At 36.5% G+C, this 21,239-nt stretch overlaps 1 protein-coding gene across 3 annotated transcripts; it reads right to left on the reverse strand.

Moving 5' to 3' along the window:
- Positions 1–1,848: 1,848 nt before the first annotated feature.
- Positions 1,849–20,920, reverse strand: ETFQO (electron-transfer flavoprotein:ubiquinone oxidoreductase). Of its 3 annotated transcripts, none has more exons than XR_005511938.2 (18): positions 20,282–20,920; positions 18,134–18,210; positions 16,622–16,728; positions 14,716–14,797; positions 14,530–14,638; positions 13,613–13,659; positions 13,381–13,455; positions 12,235–12,351; positions 9,624–9,692; positions 5,694–5,786; positions 4,952–5,054; positions 4,572–4,696; positions 4,365–4,414; positions 4,200–4,266; positions 4,019–4,098; positions 2,954–3,090; positions 2,722–2,788; positions 1,849–2,095 (listed from the first exon to the last, which is right to left on the reverse strand). XR_005511938.2 is itself a non-coding variant. In XM_039126589.2 (18 exons), exons 1-18 carry the CDS (start codon positions 20,694–20,696, stop codon positions 2,012–2,014), a joined length of 1,896 nt encoding a protein of 631 aa, XP_038982517.2. In that variant the 5' UTR covers positions 20,697–20,920; the 3' UTR covers positions 1,849–2,011. The 3 variants fall into 3 exon arrangements, 2 of the variants coding, with proteins under 2 accessions (XP_038982517.2, XP_038982518.2); XM_039126589.2 differs by having other exon boundaries at positions 2,962–3,090; XM_039126590.2 differs by having other exon boundaries at positions 2,962–3,090; positions 16,622–16,679; positions 20,282–20,847.
- Positions 20,921–21,239: the final 319 nt, after the last annotated feature.

Genomic DNA, 21,239 nt, shown 5'->3' on the forward strand with positions numbered 1-21,239 from the left:
TTATTTAAAAAGAAATTATATGGATCAATAAAAATCAAAGCACCCATAGCATATTTTGAAACCGTCTATGTGAGCAACCTTCTTTTTGAACCCATTCCTTCTCTGTCTCTAGTTAATAGGAGCATCCATATGACCATATTGGCTGCCGACCCACCATTGGGGCTAAAGAGCGTGGTGCTGATGCTTAGAATTATCGTCATGACAATGTACATAGGCGACCATTGCTCGTTGGCGAGCACGTAGCCATATGGGTCATCGCTAAGTGCATGCAAAATGGACATGCACATGCACTCGTCGATATACACATTGGGATGCCACATTTCTGATGTGAAGATAATCTCAGGCATCATGTTAGGATAGCTAGGTGGAAACTTCATAATGATGGCGACCTTCCACTCAAAGATATGGTTCTCGTCGATGAAGTCGACATAAGGAGAAGCTCCTTGAGCTGCTTTTGGAGGAGTTTTGCCTGGATCTTGCCAGGCATGAGGAAAAGCTAGATTTTTGGGCTTGCAAAGATAGGGATTGAAGAGAGAGGAACAAGGGCGTAATATATTTATAGGGACAGCCGAGGTCCCAAGTTTTCTAACAGAGATGTACAAAATTCCTACAATGATCGATACATATAGAATTGTGAATTAGAAAATTAGAATAGCTAGGATTCCATGAAGTTTTGAAGAGTTTGGTTCAAAGTCACACGGTCTTATGAGAGAGGAAGTACTTTGATATGGTGAGAGGTATGTGATTGCTTTCCATCTTAGTCATTCAAAAGTGAAGTCGGAGAAAAGAAAAAGGTTGGTCCCGAGTGGATTGACAACCGTGAGCAAGGAGATCTAACTTAAGATGGCTTAGTACAAGCTTCCCTCCTTGAAGCTGAAGACCTTGTAAAATAAAATCTTACATTGTAATAACCCTTAGATGGGGAGCAAATTAAAGTCCCATTACTTGGTTACCGAATATTATAAACAAAAAAGTACAATTGCTTCTTTGAAGCCAGGTTTTTATAGTTACCTAATATTTATTTTTATATCCAAATCTATCCAAATATAAGTACAAATTTAAACATCTTACTAATATTTATATCTATATTATATCCGTTAAAAAAAATAAATATACATATGAATAAATAACTATCTGATCCATATCCGACTTTATTTGTAGCACTATTTAATTTTATATAACACCAAAAATAAATGACCATATTAATCTGTTATTAACTTAATTTATTATTCACTTCGTAAAATCGTTTATTCTATAATCATAAAGTTTAATTATCTGATTTATATCCATATTTGTTTAAACCAAATTTGAATATATATTTTTGCATCCAACTAACATTCTGGTTCATACCTGTATTCATTAAATAAAATAAATATAAATATAAATATACTAGCACCCAATGCCGCTTGCTGCTTTCACACAGTACTTGCCCTTAATAAAGATTAATTAGGTTCAATTAATTGAGCCTACTGTTATAGCGCCTAAGAGCTCAACGGCAGTAGTATGCACAAACCCACTGATAGTATATGCAAGGGCTCAGGCTTAATCCCCTTCATCTCTACTTTTGGACAGTCATTTTGAAGAGAGAAAAAATGAAACAACAGCGCTGGTGTAACTTTAGCTACCCCCTCCCGTTTAGAGAGAGAAATTTTAAGACCCTGTTTGGCACCGTTGCTAGTTTTGTATCTTTATTTCTCCACAAATTAGTCAAATTCTCCATGGAAATCGATGCAGCTGACAGCATTTCCACGTGGAAATTGATGCAGCAGAGAGTATTTGCACAAAACTTCAGCTATTTTTGAAAGCCACAGCTCTCTGCTCCCAAAGTTACTAGGATTTTGCAAAAAGTTTAAAAAACAAAGGAGTTTCATCATATGGGTTGCCCGGTCCAGTACGTTTTTATTCTTCAGTTTCTTTTTTTTTTGAAAACAAAAAGCATGATCAGATGGGCCCTAATTGGACTTAGGTTAATACAAAAAGGAACTTATTCATGCTACAATTTTAATGAACTCTACATGGTTGTATACCCAGGACCACCACCGCCTTCAGGCACTGTCCACTCTATGTTTTGCTTCGGATCCTTAATATCACAGGCCTGCAAAATCAGCAAACAAGACGGCATAAGTAACTGATTAGGTTACATGTGAGCAACATTGTGTATGTAGCAGTGACAAATTCACTGATGGTAACAAGGAAATGCAAAATGTGATGAGCTAGGAAACAATAAAATATATTTAGAACCTAGCTAACGGTTCCAAAAAGTAGTCAATGGTTGGTGCTTGCAGTTGTTAAACGGGAGACATCCACCACCACATTTATATATGCAACACTGAATCCAACTGGCTTCTAAATGTCGATACTTTTGTCTAACATGACATATATCCAAAGCTGGAAAAAGTGTATACCATAAAGACTATGCAGGTTTTATTGAATTTATTGGGTTTTTTAGACATAAGAACATCACAGAGTCACGTTCCAACAATCTCCTAAAGAGCAACCAGACTTGTTAACTCAGCATCACAACATCGAAACAAATAAAAAATAAAAGTATTGGCACGAGCCATGTGTGATAATTTTTGAACCCCCAAAAACTTTTAGTCATGATGCACCATGGACACTAGAAAAGCAACACAGCACAATTCATGTAGTCCCACAAATTGGCCATCCTTGTGATTATGTATGAAAAATTTCATGACGGTAATTCAACGGAAAAGGAAGTACCTTACAATGAAGGCAATTTTGAGCATTGATGTGGAGCTTCAGACCATGTTTGTCATCAGGGACATACCTTTGTTGAGACAGAAAGAAAGGGAAAAAAATGATCTTAAGAATAATTAACAAAAAGTTCTTCACTTATCGGTTTTACTTGATGATCTTTTTTTGTTGTTCAGTCCCATAAATAACTTCGTGGTTTTCTAAATAAACATAGGTGGAAACAATACTATATCCTCACAATCTTACTCATATACACGAGCTGGGCAATAGCGCGACTCTGGTCCAGCATATAGTGGTAGATTTACTCGTTCAGGTATTGCAGGATCCCTCAGACGAAGATGAACAGGCTGATCATGTTCGTGATTTGTGTTACTCCTGCGAGTCAGCTCACATGAAACTAGTAAGGAAGCAAAGAATTAAGACATAATAGCAACAAATATTGCAAAATAACATACTTGCATAATGTGCTTAAGGACTTGGCTATACTAGATAAGATACAATGTCAGAGAAAAATTCATCTGGTGTTGCCACTACATGCTATATAAGCCATTAACTGGTTGGGAGTGGTTGAGAAAATATCAATGAGTTAGCTATCTCCAATTCAAGAGAGCATAACTCCACCACCATTCTTGGAAAATTTTCTAGCTATCCTAGCAGGACTCCCCACATTTCAGGCTTAAAAACCTGACTACACTGGCTGATGGCCTCGTCGGATGAGCTAGGATGAGAGGAGTTGCCAAATACTGGTAGCAAAATACACCTAAGGATATACCTGACCTGTGTGGTCCTCATAATAAACTGTGTGGAATGAATACCCTGTTAGCGCTTAAATTACTTAAAATAGGTAGTTCTAATTTGCCATTGCTTAAAATCTAATTGTCAGGCTTCACAAGACAATGAGAGCAGGCAGCATACATATAATATGAAGGCTCTTGGGTGAGTCAATGGAGCTTGCTATGCCCATAGTCAATTCTCTTAATGGCAATTCTCAAATGAAAGTAGGTATCACATGGTAAAAGTGGAATAGGAATGTGTTAAGATCATCAGTTCATGAGCCAGCACCAACAAAGCACATGTTGCGAACAACTGAAAGAAGACCAAGTATCTAATTAGTAAATCACATCTACACCTATAAGTAGTAGTGAAAGCTAGAAGTGCAATATCATTTTGCCGCAGTTAGATGATAAACGGGAAAATTGGAATGCACAAGTATGTGCATGCCTTCCATACATGCATGTTGATGCACATGTACATAGATATAAAGGAAAATCACTAGCTTCCATGGTCAAGTTGATGGTTTAACCTGTACAGTGAAGTTGGCACATCAAAGGATACTTGTCCGTCTGGCCTTGGATACTGAATCGGAGTATGCACACTGGCAATCTGCAAATGTGCAAGTTTCTTCATTAGTTTTCAATAGAAAATCTACATATCAAAAGATTCTCTAGTGGAAAATCATAGCTTTGGAAGCAGTTGATCCTCACATCTGTGGCTTCATGATCAGGTTTTCCATGCTTCAGTGTCAAAGGCAATCTTCCTCTAAAAACATAGCTGATACACAATAGTAATGTCAGATAATGAACAAAAATCTGCATTCAAGAAGCAAATAAAACAAGGCTAATATCCGCCATTATGAAGTTGGACTTCACCGCTCCAGTGCAGAAAAGGCCAAACCAGGCATAAGCCCATACTCAAATGCCTGGAAAAAATGGAAATAAGGCACTAGATATATCAGTAAAAAATCAAATAAGGTAACTGCATAAGTTGGTTATCATGCTTTGCCTGAACTGTTAATTCTACAGAATTATAACCAGTGCAGATGCTGCAAACAAAATGAACATAGATGCATTACTTACTGGTCGATAATTCCGGGATCTGAAGAGCTCCTCCCAAATCCATGACTTTTTCAAACTGTCCCAATACATTTCCATTTGTGCTCCTGCAACTAGAACATTAAAAGCTGCTTCTGCTGCCAGCATACCTGCAGGACAAAGAAGTCTGTATTTGAATAAATTATTTTTAGACAAATGATAAATGTACACTCTAGAAGGATGCAGGCAAAAGCATGGATGTTGATTTATAGTGGAACTGATGACAAGGTCAGTGCACATCGATATTTAATTGACAAATAAGCACCTCTTATTGAACTCTCAAACACAGTGCCCAAAATATAACATATATGGCAACATACAAATCCATGCTAAAATGTTTGGAAGAACAGAAATGAAAGCAAAACCTGATTTCATGGCAGTATGTGTTCCTTTTATTTTAGGCACATTTAGATAGCCTGCAGAGCATCCAATAATTGCTCCTCCTGGAAAAACTGGATTTGGTATTGACTGGAATTTACAAATGTGATAGTTATGTCTCAGTGATGTGACATGAAGAAATGAAGGACAGCAAAAGTAGATCACTGGCCATTATGCATCTCACAGTCTGACACTTATTTTAACCAGCCACAGAGAAGACTATTCTGCTCAGGTCCATCAATCAAGTGGTTACTCTGTATCAAGGTTTGCTGTACCACGATGTACCACCCAATACCGTTATAGTACAGGGGCTTGATATGGCTGGCACCAACACATGGCACGCTATTATCCCACCTGCAGCAGCATACCATATGTTAGTACGAGGGCATACCAACATGTATCATACCATTAAGCTACCGATACAGTGCCCAGTACTAGTACAGCAAACCTTGTTTTGTACATGAAAAACACTAATTTATATCAATAGTCAAATTATTTGGTCAATTGCTTTAGGTTTGGATAGTAAGTACAAGTAAAAAAATAGTTGAGAACAGATGACAGATTTAATTGTTAACATTAATCAATGAATGTGAAATTTTCACAATAGTCTGCTTACAAAGTAATTTGTCAATAATGGCTGGTTCAAATAAAAGACAGACCTTGATATTTTATAATCCGATGGATTTCATTCTAGCAAATAAATCTAATTACTAATAACGAATGATTTACCTGAAAACCCCCTTCATTCAGAGCGCGGGCACCATACTGGAGAACACTTCCACCTTCCAAAAGTGATTTGATGGCAGGGTGGTGCTTAAATTTCTAGAATACAGCAAAACATAATTAAAACCAACGTCTATCACAAATTTTAATTCTTAAGACAAACAAGTTTTCATGATTTCAATTTCCTGATGCAAGAGTTATTCCATGGAAACATGAAAACAAGTAGCTACCCACAGTGGTCATAGACTTAAGGATCAAGAGTGATTGGTGAAGATCCAATTAAGGTGGACTGATGTATATAGCATAGACGCAAGGGGTCAGAAGATGGTAAAAGGCATTTGACTACAAAAAGATTAAAATTAGAGCTTTTATGCAGCTGGCAGGCTCGAATTTAGATCTATACCCTTAATTTATTTAGCCTTACCAGCCTTTATGCATTTTCTTTAGCCTTTATATATCTTTCAAAGTTTTTGATATCTTCTCCATTAATAAAGCAAGTCTTCTTTACATTGTACCTCATCATTCCATGACCAAAGTTTTTTTGTGTATGAGTGTACATATTTTATCTTTCAACTCCCCAAGAACTCTCTACCTACCCTTCTAATAAAATCAGCCATCTGGTCTCACATTCTACTTAGTTCAATTCTTAATCTCCTTTAATAGTTCATCCCTAAAAGATTTAGCATTTTCCCTTTTTAAATTCACCATCTTATTATTAGTTATTTATTAGTATTTCTTCTTTTTTTCACTTAATATGTACATCTAATTGTACTAGCCTATGTTGTGTGATCAATTTCTCATGGTATCAGCATACAATCTTTGCATGTTGATCACTCTGTTCTCTATATATATAAAAAGCATTCTTATGATTACAAATTTGATCCAGTATTAAAGGTTATTAAATGTTCATCCTGCTTCCTAAATCATATTTTTACAATTGTTAAATCAGAAGATATTGCAAATTCAAGAATTGAATCTCCCATTATATTCCTATCACCAAAGTCACATCCACATGTACTCTCTCAAACCCCATAACAATCTGCCCTACATGCCCATAAAAGTCACCACCTACAATTATCTTTCACCCTATGGAATGCCCTGCATTAATATATCAATCTCCTGCCTAAACTGCCTTCTAATTCTCATCAAGCCTATTTGCGGTGCGTAGGTGCTACTACATTAATAATCTCCTCATCTAAAAGTAACTTAATAGCTATTAATCTATAGGTCATTGTTTTCACATCTACAAGTTTATCTTTCATTTCTCTATCCATTACCATTCCAAATCTTTTATCCTTCCTTACACATAAAAGTACATAATCCTCACCAATAACCCTAGAGGGTCCACATTTCCATTTGATTTCCTGAAAACGAGCAATATTGATTCTTCTCCATATCATTGTATATACTATTTATCTACTCTTTCCAATTGAAGTTCCAGCATTCCAAATAATAAATCTAATCCCCTTCTTTTGTGTAAATAACCTTTTTTTGCATATTTTTGCTCCACATGACACAATTGCTCATCTCCTTATCACTCCAATTGGCCACCATTGTGCCATATCACTACTAGAAAATACCCAAAACTACAATTGGGTTACATTTTAACAAGGTCTGCAATCTAAATATTGGGTACCATACAGGTACGTTATCTGTTTGGTACGGTACAGTACGCATCTTGTATCATATCTATCACAGTACCACCTGAAATACAGTACAGTACACACCTTGACTTTGGGTGATACCAAACAATGCGGTATGATTCAACTTGGTATGGGTCGGTAGGGCCGGTTGAGGGCCTATAGCGATCCAAATAGTGTTTTTGTATCAATTATCACCCGGTACGGGTTGGTCCACCCAAGACCAAGCAGTTTGGGGCGGTATGGCAAACATTGCATTGTAGAGCATCCCTTACAAGTGGCAATTTGCCAATCCTTGCTTATCTATCACCATAACTGGATCCCATTATGGCATGCTGCTATATAAGCAATGATCTAGACAACCCTTTCCACTTCTCAAGACAATCAAGTTAAGTGGTGGTGCATTGCATAAAATTGGGAATGCTCTTGCATTCATGGGCACAAAATTTGGATCTACCTCATCACAATTTGATATGTTTTTACAACTAGCTGTCAACCTAATATCAACATTCCACCTTTTTAATCCAAGCTTGAGATCAGCAATGGAGATGTTTTCTAAGGTAAACAATGTATAACTACAATATATAAGAAACTAAATGAACTAAAAAATGAATTGCTTTGAGGATTACATATCCTATTATCCAAGATCTATGGAAGCGAAAATGGCTTATGATAAGATAATTAGTTTCAATTTTTTTACTTCTCCTTTAAAGCTATAAAGAGCATATGGCCTTTGTTTTTAATATTTTAGAACACGATTTAAGTGCTAGCTTACATCAATTCGTGTCGACCAACACCATACCACGTTGGACCAATATCAGCATTACCATAAAATCCACATGAAATGGTCGGTCCTATTTCTTTAAAACTTTGATTAAAAAAAAAAATTAATTCACTTTGGTTTGATCTTACGACAACTGACCTCACTCGTACCTTCTACTCTAGGTAGTAAAAGAATATGGATGAGAAATGTAATAGGTAAAGAAAGCAGTCTTTTTTATCAGAAATATCAGCAGTTCTGCTAGACCATCATGTGCCCCCAATACCTTATAAAAGCATAGGGAGAGAAAAAAGTGACAGCATTCTTGGAGCAAGTGAAGGAATCGTGACCTGACCAATCCAGATCCTCGATCCAAAAGACATGCAGCCAGTTGCTACCAAGACACCAGGGAAAAGGAAAAAAAAAAAGAAAAATATAAGCCCAGTTATAAGGGCAGTCTTCTCAAAGTTTTGAGTCTAAGTTTTCTTTCTAGCATAACATTGGTACTTGACATGCCAACCACTAGCTAGCATGCCCCATGCTAGCAGCACTTAAACCCTTGTTTCAAACCAATTCAATATATCCAACCACATCGAGACCATATTCTAAACATGATAAATATCCCTTCATCACAAGAAATTCTTCGAGTTACAAAAAGACTAATCAAAGGAAAAAAAAGAATTATATCCAAACATAAATTAGCATTCAAAAAATATGGTTTTTGCTCCAACCAACATTATCACCAAAATTATACCATTATTGTATCTTTTTCCATCACAAAGTGAGAAATCAACAAGTAAAGATAGCAAGCAAACCCCATGGAAAAGCCTAACCATATAACATAGCCTAGAAGTTCAAGACATGCACACCATATGCAAGAAGAAATAAAAGCAAATCATAGATTTCTCAAAGATAAGAATGTTGAAATTAGAGGATAGATTGTAGCAAAACCAAATCACATAGGGTCTGCAAGCTAACATTAATTTCATATCTGTTTACACTACGCATGGTCCCATAATCCAGGCAGTAATCAACAGCTTAGGTTACATATAATGGATGCTAAGCAGGGCCACACCAGTTTGTGGCAAATTTAATAGTAGGCTGGTCTAGACCTGGCCATCAGGTCTAACGCACCATGAGAATACCAATAAATATTTACATAAATTATAGCATGTATAGAGATCTTATGTATACACCCTTTATCCAAAAGTAATAGCAGCATGAAAACAATGCAAATATACATGCAAGAAGTGGAGTGCCTATATGATTTACATCAAATTCTTCTTATATTAGTGATAGGCTAATAGCGGAGGATTCAAAATAAGTTCAACAGGACCTGGGCTTGAACCAGGCATCTATTTGGAGGTACATTTTGTGTCCAGCTCTTGCTCTGAATAATTTTCATGGTTCTGGACCGTGATTAAGCTTTAAGTTTGAGATCCAGTGACCAATGCTTGGCACAAGCCCAGCCTATCAACACCCCTATTAGTCACAAGGACAAAAGCTGGCAACCATATTCTTTATGCAGTTAGTTACCTGGAATTCATCAAAAGGGCTCAGATAAGGATTCTGATAATTTAAGGCAATAACCAGTCCAATAGATATCTGCATATTCACCACGAAATGTAATTTAGTTATCAGCCAATTGTCACATGAACCATACACATAGAACAAGTAAGAAAAGAAAACTAAAGGCCTAAATAACTCCAAAATATGAACAAAAGCACATTCTGATGTCACTCTAATGAATCTTCTAGAATTTAGAATGAGTGTCATATTTTACAAACCCATACATACTTAGCAATCCTCTTTTCAAGTAATAAGTTATGTGAAGCAGCAACTTACAAGAAACAGAACCATGAAATACAAGTAAGCACAAATGAGAATATACTGAAGCCGAAGTATAAAGCACCTGGGATAAACTGCTACTAAACCTAGAAGACAGTCTTGCTTTTGCATTTACACTCTCTCAAACTTGATACTGCATATATTTTCAATTCAGGAAAGAAAAGTCTAACTATTAGAATACACATGGGCCGACGCAGATTTCCGTCAACTACATGAATGCAGTATAGTTTCTTTAGGAGCAAACTAATGACTAGGAGTATGCACAAACAACATTTCCCAGACAGCAAAGATTCTAACTTCCCTGGGTATGTAGAAAACTAAGCATCAACAAAATTATATGAAAAGAACATAACAAGATATCGACTACGTGTTACACCACTCAGAGTTTCTTATTTTACCAAATAGAAAACCCAAATCAACAAGTTCACCCTGATAACCAGAAGCAAGGTTTCATATGCAAAAGCTTATTTACTAACATCCCTAGACCCAGAACGAATGCAACCATACAATGTGGGGTCAGTTATTCACTGTAACAGTGAATACCAGACAATCAAACAGTAAATTGACATTCCTGCACCTATGAGCTGATATTCAAGCATTATGCTTAAGGAATAGTCAACTGGTTCTTCGTTCTTCAATTGAATAAAGGACTAGCACCAATAATGCAATTTGTACGGAGGGATCTACTACTAGTTCTTTGATTGGAATAACATATGGATATGCTTCTTGCACTGCTCCAGCAACCCTAGCTTATGGTTCAGGCCCACAAGTGGGTATGTAACTGGTGCATTCTTTTTATGTATTAGCTACTTCTGCTCCTATTGGTGTTGATACTAGGTACAAATCAACTACTGGCTCAATCTAAGATTGGATCTATTGCTAGGTCTGCTACTTGCTTTGCTCTTGCCATCCTTGCCTCTATTGCTATTAAGGCTGGTTCTCAATCTGGAACAACCGACTCTAGTATTGGTGCTTGCTTTGCTTATGGCATATATGGATCACGAAGGTTTAGGACCTTAGGTCACACTCACGAACGGCAGGGTCAGGCTCTCGATCACTACTCATAGAATCTGGATCTCAACTGAAGCAAGCAATTTGATACCTAGCGGATCCTGCAGAGCCAGTAGCATAGCTAGAAGTTTTTCCATTCTTTTTTAGTTGGAGATTCCATTAAAAATCCAACAGCAGCAATTATTTACCCACTTTAGCTTCCCCAAATTGTCTGATTTTTCCTCCACAATGATAAAAAGCTAAAAGATCCACCACTTTAATCCCTGTTTCAAAGATTGATAATTTTATATCTAACTGTATAAAAGGTAAGGTGCAAATCTATACATAGGAGGTGTTGTACGAGTATCTATAGGCATGGTAGGAGCTTTGTTTGAGCATGACTTTTCCTGCAATGCGACCAACCGATCAGAAAGTCTTTCTTAAACGGATTTGATCGTCTCTGCTCAAATTTCTCGGGAATCCTACAAGATCAATTCATTCTTTTTCCTCTGACAGATGGTCAGAACTTCATCTCTCTTTTTTTGCTTGTTGAATAAATTTGTTCCTTTATTCGTTTGGCCTAGCCCATTTTATTTCATAAAAGGGGATGGCTCGCCTAGGTGGGATAGCCAAGCCAAAACAGAAAAAAACAATAGAATAGAATAAATATATTATAATAAATACAAACTACAAGAATATGATATTTAATGAAAGAAAGAGAAATACTCATGAATGCACAAAAATAAAAAATTAAAAAAAGGAGAAAAAGCCCTTCAATGATGATAACTCATTATTTATGATGTGAATTTTGGAATCCATTTGACAGAGATGGACCTTACATTATCAACACATTATCACATCTCTTTTTTCGACCTTGGCAACTAAGGTAGTAAGGCAGAAGGCCTGATCTTTTTGTCAATTCTCTACATCATAAAAATCTGTTTCGATCCTTTTTGTCTAATGAAGTGCTTACTTGCCTGTGTACTAACTCAGTTCCTAAAAAGAAATTCATAAAATTTTCTTTGGCAAAAATTTGTTCTGTTTCTTGTAGGTACAAAAAAAGGTGAGATTTTATGACAATTGATTTACAACATAATGGAATGTGAAGACAAGAAAGCAGACTCAGAAACTGCTCCAGGTTTACATTGTCAAGGTCAAATTAACTGCTGTTCATCAATTACCAAAAATGCTGCAAGAAGGTTAAACTTACTTCAAGAAATGGAAAAACTTGTGGTTTGCACAAGTAGCTTTTGAAATCTCAAATTCTTCTTTGAAATAGAACAAAACAACAATGAAAGACCAAAATTACCTGCCTATTGTTCATGTGGTATAAAAAAGATCCTCCATATGTCTTCATATCCAATGGCCATCCTATTGTGTGTAGCACAGATCCTGGTACATGCTTCCCTTCCTCAATTTCCCAGACCTCAACACCAAATCCACTAATGTTAAATGAAATTTCAAATCACTTTTACAATCATCTAACACACAGAAGATGCTAATCCACACTGATAAACAAAAAGACCATTTCTATAACAAAAATATTGGTGGCTAAACAATTAGAGCTTCAAGTTGCAACAGAAAAGAAACAACAGTGAGGTAACAATCATGACAGTTCGAAATGGGAACAAGAAACTCTTACAGGAATTTGACCCTTTTAGTTTTACATCTCAATGCCACATCTGTAGCAATATTTTGTGTGCTTTGTTCGGAAGAGGAGGCAGCAATAAGGAACCTAAATCACATTTAAATTAAACAATATTTTCAACTATAAAATGGCCATCTTGTACTGGTTAATTCAAGATTACCTAGCTGTGTAGCACCCAGAATAAACATGGTAATCTTTTTCTCATCATTGATAATTATATATTTTTTAGTCACAGCCAAACCACAACCAACTTATCATTATGGATCAAACTAACAAATTTAAAGATACAAGCACTCTGCAAAGTTCAATCATACATGTTTCCTCAGCAAAATACCACATCTAAGAAACTGGTTGTAGACCATGGGAAATCGTTCACCACAAGGACACATATAAACAAATCTAAGTTGATTCTAATAAAAAGGATGTCTTAATGCACAAGGTTTCCTCCACTGTGGGGTCTGGGGAGTGTGAAAAGTATGCAGCCTCACCCCTGCATATAGAGAGGCTGTTTTCATGTTTCCAACCCATGACACCCAAGTCATAATGAAGCAACCTTATGTGCACCAAGGCCCACACCTCCAAGTCACCCCTAATGCATGGTGAAATTAAAATCAATGTTTTCTAGTATTGGTCTTTTGGCTAATTAAACTACTCAAATTCCCTAAGGTCAGAAAACGAAAAATAGCATGATAATGCCCGAACAGTAAAGACACTTTAAACCCAAATAAGCATAATCACAGAGGAATACTGCTTTGCAGTGGCTCTCTAGCAGTTAAGACTATAAAATGAAAGTAGAATATGAATTACCTCTTTTATTCCAATAGCATAGGTTTGATGTTGTCCTTGTCCTTTGTCTCGTAGTTTATAATCTCTTATAATTTTCTATAAACAAAAATAAAGAGAAAAGGTCAGTAATAATGGTAATGCAAAATCACTCCAAAAAAATGATAAAGAAACTCAACAGCAGCTATTAACGATTAAAGTAGACTTCAATTAAAAATGAAAAGAAACTCATCAATTAAAATAGACTTCAGTAAACCTCTGATAAGGAACCTCGACAGCCTTCAGCAAGGAGTGTAATATGTCCTGCATAACATTTCACAACTCATTGACCATGAATACAATAAATACATCGAACGAATTAATAGTTAAATTTGAAAGGATATTTGAGGAAAGGTACTAAATGAAGATAATGAACACAAAAGTATATGGAGTGTTCTGAGTTCAAATCTTTTTCCCCCCTTTTGGATCCATCCAAAGAAAGGAAGAGAGAAGTGCCAAGGACTAAAGCTTAGACCTGTGCAATTGCAGATAAAACCTAGGCCACAGCTACTAAACTCGAAAACAAGTCAATAAACAAGTACATAAAGTACTTAAAGGATGTCCAATTTACACCAGCAGAAAATATTTGCAATCAAGGATTTGGATAGTGTACAACAGGAAAGGAAAAATAGTTAAAGAAAACCATAATCAGTCAAAAAACCTGTACAATTGAATAAATAATGGAGTCCTCATCAAAGTTCAGCAACATGAATATGCTGAAATACAACCAACAGCACAGGCAATTAAGTTATCAGGAAAAAAAGCAAGACTTGTGAATGTCTTCTTCTTTCTACGTTTGCTGATCTATTGGATGATATCTACAAGGAACTGAACAATACAAGATAAATTAACTGCAATGGATCAAGCCAAAAGTAGCATTGCAGCAGGCCCAGAATATTTCAATATGAAAGCCTGAAGAGGCTGCCTGGTATATCTGAATATCTGATGGGCCATCTTAGAGCATTGAAAATAGTCTAGTGCATCTTCCGAAACTTGTCACATCATTTGTAAATTGATTAAGGGTACATCAAAGATTCAAAGGGCATCTCTAGGATAGTAGGTTCCCAAATTTATATCATTCACATGAAAGGTCCAGAAAAAATTTTTAAAAGAAAATATGCTAAGAATGCATGCCTTTCAGCTCTACTCCACGTTGAAAAGTTTCCTTTTTTGAACCATCTTTAGCAACACCCACATCATTAGTTGCAACTCCAACAACCTTGTCATTTTCATCATACAGAATCTGTCCAATTATCAAATTTAGAAATAAAACATAATTCTTCCACATTTTAATTACTATGAGGCAACTAATTCTAATACCTCACTAGCAGCAAAACCTGGATAAATTTCTACACCCAACTCCTCAGCTTTAGTTGACATCCAACAAACCAGCTGGCTCAAACTGCAAAGAGAAGTTAATCTAAAAAGGATGAGTTTATTTGAACATTGACACTTACTAACAAAGATCAAAACAAAGAACAATTGAAGAAAGAATGTGATCCTCGTTAAAAAAAAAAGCTTCATCAAATGTTTGTCGAAAAATAATTTGAAATAACTAATGATCGGCATCTCCAGTTTCAGAGTCCTCAGTTTGCATGACTAGGATCTTTCTGCAGCTCTTTTCATCATCTACAAAAGAATTACTTCAAGAAAAAGTCTGATTAAACCTAGTTAGATTCCGTTTTCAAGATACAGTAAGTGGATTGCCAAAGCACATATACTTCAAAAGCTGAAGACACGTGGTACACAAATCACCTAGCTCTACCAGTGCACCGTTTACAACTTTGAACTATGAATTTTATAAGAAAAGTATGGGATCATGACTTGTAAACTCCTTGCGGCACACTACAAGATTGCTTCTGAGAGGAAGTCGAATTCATGAAATTGCTTATGTTCTGCCATTTTCATTTCTGTTTTCCCTCTCAACTCTATCTATGTAATCAATCAAACAGCCCTCTATTCCTGTTTGCTGCAAAAACTTTGACGGTATCTATCTCCCTATGCATATCTTTGCACTTGTACTATACTTGTTCCATTTTTCTCCCTCTTGGTGAAAGTTCATGTTCTCCCCAAACTACTATATGTCTCGTTGTATCAACAAGTAATAATTCCCTTTCCTCTAGGTGTTCGTATACTGTGGCATGACGTTCCAAACCATCACTCTTATTTAGCGAGCTTCTACTTTCAGAGTTTTTTCATCCATCCACTCCTTAATCAATTAGCCACGGACCTTGTATCAAGCCTTCCACCTTATTTACATCCTCTCACATATTGTACCCAGTTACTGTCTATCTAGATGCTCTAGGCATTTCTCAAGTTTTTATACTATTTCTAATGTTTGTCATAAGAGCTCACTTTCTTTTAATGTTCTCCTCCATGCATCCCTTCATTTGCCTACCTACCTCATACGATGGTCTTGTTGCCACTTGGTATCATTACCTAAGCACATGGCAAGAACCTTAACATTGATTGTTACTTTTATCTTCTTTTTAAGGTCTTCCTATTGCCAACTTTTATGCCTATTACGAGTGCAATCTTAGTAAGATCACCCAAAGCAGAAAGTATTTTAGACAAATGGAACTCAAGGCTCTTCAATAAAGGCATGGCTAAGAACTTGTTTCCCCCTTGAAGTTGATGATTTCCAATAATTCCAAGTGCTTAAAAAAATTGTAACATACACCGGGGTTTTAGAATAGTATATAAGTGCAGTCTTAGTGCCACATTATAGGCGGCTGAGAAGAACATTGCTTTTCTAGTGCAAGCTGCGTTGAACTTAAAGCCCCTTCTTGTATTTATACAGGATGCTGCTTCCTCTGATAGATTTTCAAAAGCCTCTACGAAGTTATGGTTTCTTTTGTCTCAATAAAAGGAACACCAGGAGAAACTATTCTAGAGAATCATTTTTCGTTTTTGGAAACATTTCTGAAAATAACACTGATACGTGAGAATGTGCATCTCAATGCGTAGTTATAAACTTATCTCCAATCCATAAAAGGAGGTAAACAGTTTGTAGTAGTTGTTATAAATATGATCCTAACTAAATTTAAAATATGAAGCCAAGACTACTGACCTCTTTTTACAATCAAAATAAAAAGAAATAAGAAAGAATAAAATATTTAACAGGAAAGACAATTCCAGATGGCAGCCCTAACACATGAGAGTATAGTAAGCAGAACATTTGACACATCAACATATCTCTGCCTATATAATATAAATGGTTATTTACCTTATCACATAGTTTCCCTTATTATCGAAAGGGGATGGAAGTGACAATGCACGATTCTCTGTAAGAAGCCAAAACTTGTCATGAGAAACAGGAACTTCAATTGGGGCCTACAGAACAACAGATAGATAGATAAGAAGCAACATTTTTTAACTATTTAAACTATGAAAATTTCATATCTATTATGAGAAAAAGATTCAACAGTAAAAGAGGATAATCATTTTTCTATGATAAAAAAGGAACATGAAGTGTTACACATGTTTGTATATCACTGTATGCTGTATGTATACACGTTGTATGCTCATGTACACAAATCATCATTTGACAAATTAATGCACATACCCACATCTTGGGTCTTAATCACAGTGTTCCTTGATAGTATCTACATGGTGTTATACTTTTATGCACTATTCAGAATAGTGCACGTAGTCTGATGCTTAGTCCTCAATTTTAATGCATCAAAGAAAAGCAAGCTCTCGACATACTCGTGAAAATCTAGGAGATATATTGCAATAAACCAGTCCATCTTTTCACAATTTTAGAGTTCACCTAAACGGTCGCAATCCTTCTACCAACAAATTTCATCAAATTATCATTAGAATCTAGCAGTTTGGACTTTGGTCAACAGTAAGCATCAAAATCTGCAGGACTATTATCTTTAACCTAGTGCTTCAAGATAAGGTTTGGCCAGGGCATCTCATGTTCTTCTTTATCTAAACAGGTTGGTAGAACATTCACCTTCTCTCCCAGCCACAGGTGCTTCAGATGTTGAGGAGAACACATCTGAGATGGATTTACAAAACTTCCCCATGGGACTCAGGTTTCCACCATGCCCATTCTGATTCATACACGATGTTTTCTACGACCCAACTTGTCTTTGCTAATATCTTTTAACCTAAATATATTCTGATTGCAGGATTTTGTCATGTTACTACATTATGTTTTTTTTTTTTCTGTTCAATGCAAAGACCATAACGCCACCTTTATGTTGCTTCAAACCCCTTCTTACATTCTTCATTTAAAATTTTTAAGACTTGTAGCATAGCCTAAGCATTTCATTATTAGGTTTGGCGTTTGAAGCACCCAGAAACCCACTGTATACTTTTGAGTTTGTTTTGGCTACACCTACTACTAAATGCACTATCTTGCTCATGTATGAATCCTCTAAAAATGTATATGAGTAGATATATGACCTTATGAAAAAGATCATTTATTTCAATATTTGCTCATTGAGTTTTACCAAATACTACTTGGGTTGTTTCTGCTATGCAGCTCCCACTGTTTGATCATATATAGTTTCAGCTGCAGCAATCTCCAATAACATGGTTAGATGATTTAAAAATAAATTTACCAAAATCTTGATGTTGCATTCAATGTTCATTTTCCTAGAATTTCTGATCCGACCATCAGGTAGAACAATAACTGCATACTACAGCCTATAATGACTTTAGATATGCAGATAACTAGTTATAACATTAAATGATATAGCTATGTGATAATACAAACAGCACAGACCCCCTCATCTCTCCAACGAGGCATCAGTTCATCCAATGCACGAGGCTCAAAGACATTCCCTGATATGATATGAGCACCTGGAAAAAAATTAGCATTTGTCATTAGAAAGAAAGATCTGGAATTCGATGGCAGCAGAGTATGTAAAAATAAGCTTCAGTAAAGCTTAGTGACTTGTTTAAAGAGAGTAGATTATAGGAATTTGAATTGCAGTTGATGTTCTCATCCAAATTCAGCTTTCACTGAAAATATCAAATTATCCGTCTTGATAGTAAAGTAAATTTTTTTCTGCTCATCCATGTTTATTTTAGTGCCATGCGTAAAAGGCAAAGGATGTGTAAGGTGGAGAGCACATAACACATGAACACTAGCAGGGCAAGGAGAAGCATTTTAAGTAAGGAACAAAAAGGAGCTGAGAAGAAAAACTGTAATTAACAAAAGCAGGTGGAATATAACTGCCAACAGGTACAGCAACTCAGCAAGGATTTAAAAAACATTGGACAAATGTAAGCAGGTGCTACCACAATGTGGAATTATGCATATTGTCACCACCTTGGTAATGGGACAATGTACAAAAAACATAGGTGATCTGGGCAGTCAGATGGTCTCTCTCTCTCTCTCTCTCTCTCTCTCTCTCTCTCTCTCTGTGTGTGTGTGTGTGTGTGTGTGTGTGTGTGCCCAGTGTGTCTTACATGTAGATTGATAAGTAGTTGCAATGGCCTGAGGATCAAATGGTCTCTGATGAAATGAGAGTGGAACTGATGTGATTAAGTAAAGATTCGCTAAGCTCCACCCAAGGTTGAATTCCTAATACTCTTCATTTATCTGTTCAGTTTTCCTTTTCTATTTTAGTTTATTTTGGTTCACTAATTCTTACTCTCCAAATGACTTAAAGAAGTATAATGCTGCAAATAGTAAAGGTGGAGCCTGGTGTACTATATGAACCCAGATAACAAAGTAATAAATATATGAAACTTTCGGTTAGGGTCAAGGCATTGATGCAGAGAATGTTAACTAACCACTAGAGTACAAAACTTAAAGCTGTTAGGGAATGAGCCAACAATGTATATTAGGCTTAACACCCCACTCCTTTCCTCCTTCATGTGCAGCCCAGATCATGCACGTGGAGAATGAAACAAGAACAAGATGACAACCAGGTTGATTAAATAAATAATTTGCTTAAAAAGGGTAAGTACTCACAAACTACAAGAAACTTGTCTCTGATACCATGTTAGTTAACTAATTAACCCAAATGATTAAGCTGTCAAGAAATGAGTTAACAAATGTATATCTAGTTTAACAGTTAGGAAACCAGGTAGATCTCCTACGCATCAGTTTTGTGCACGTAAACGAAATATTGTTACCAAGGCACAAAATCTATCAAAGTTTTCAATTTAATCTTAAAGATAATGAAGACATTTAACTTCCGCTCACTATGGATCCATGTTTAAATATATAATTGCTCACAGTAAGCATAAATTTTATGGTGGTATGGATTAAGGAAAAGAATATAATAGAAAGTAGAGAAACTAGGAAACCAAAAAGGTACATATTCCTACCATTTCTATCCAAAGTCGTGGACCTTGTCAAAGTCCATTTTACAAATAACACCTGGTTCATTCTTTCTTGCTGTCAAGTCAAAACATGATTGTACAACCAAAATAGGTCTGACTTGTGACTGGCTCTAATAAAGGCAATATCATGGTTGCTAAATTCCTTCTCATAACTTGACTCGTCAGTAATCCCATTTTACTTGCTGATCAATCTACAACAGCCAAGATGGCTCAGCATCTCCATCTTGGGAATCATCACCTAGGGTAACTATAACAAAAGCAATATTCCTTGAAATTGTCCAAATTACAAAAGATAAAGGTTGCGACACCTAAAACTTACCTTAGAAAAGCTAATACAAGAATACTACTTCCATAAGCCAAGCCATTATCAGCCCAAAAAACATGTGTTCTAAGATCAAATAAAGAAAGATAATATCTTTATCATCCCATTTCAATTTTAGTGTGTTTTGATCTTTAAAGAGCAGCATCTAGGGGATTGATTCGAGCAGGTAAAAGAACAAGAAAAAAGATTCCACAAGAAAAAAGATTCCAGCCTTCTTCTTTTGATCAATAACAAAAGCCAAAAAGGAAGCCGTACCCACTTCGGAGCCCTTCTCTAAGACACAGACCGAGAGATCGGTGTTCCTCTCCCGGCACAGCTGCTTGAGCCGTATCGCCGCCGACAGCCCCGCGGGCCCCGCCCCGACGATAACCACATCGTAGTGCAGAGCCTCCCGGCCGCCCGATTCTCCGCTGAACCTCCTCGTTCCTCTGGTTGAATGGATGAAACTCGCCAAATTGATGCTAGCTGGATGAAATCGAGATAGAGAGGATCGGTTCGGAGGGATTGGGACGCTCGGACGGAGTCCGAAGCCAGTGGCTGGCCGGAGCGGTGAGCGGGTAGGGTTTTCGGTGAGGAATAGAGGGAGATTTCGGAAGGGCGAGGTGGTTTTCGAGAAGGGATTTCCGAGGGGGTTCGATTTGGAGGGGAAGAAGCAGAGCAATCTATGCATGGCTGCAAAGTTCCCGAGGCTTGAGAATCTATCCTTGTTACTGCGCAAGATTGGCGCCTTTGAGTGGATTTGCGGGAAGAAAGACCCCCCGCACGCTTACCATCTCTTCTTTAGAAGAAGGGAGGGGAGGAACCGACTCGCCTGAGGGATCTTGTTTTCTTGCAACAGTGGCTAGAAGTTCAGGGTTATTTTCTCCTGTTGGTTTTCTTCGAACTTATGCCAACGGGTTGGGGATGGAAAGAAGTGGATAGCTTGAGGAGAACTTTGAGATGTGTGCACTGGCTGATCGCCTGATCCAACATTGGATTCTTACTTGCGCGAAAGATGTAACCTCAATCCAATATATGCATATATGTACACATACACACACATAATACTACTTTAATACCCTTCCATAATTTTTTTGTTAACGAATAAATTATTTATATGATATAAAAATAATAATAATAGTTTATTTATAATAATCCGATATTTAAAAGAATACATTTCTCATGTATCCTCAGGCATGATATTTAAATAATTCAAGCTACCATCGTCCTGCAA

This window comes from Phoenix dactylifera, chromosome 6 (assembly GCF_051530095.1).
Source record: "Phoenix dactylifera cultivar Ajwa chromosome 6, Ajwa_hap1_PhDact_Kaust_v1.1, whole genome shotgun sequence".
Taxonomy (NCBI): domain Eukaryota; kingdom Viridiplantae; phylum Streptophyta; class Magnoliopsida; order Arecales; family Arecaceae; genus Phoenix; species Phoenix dactylifera.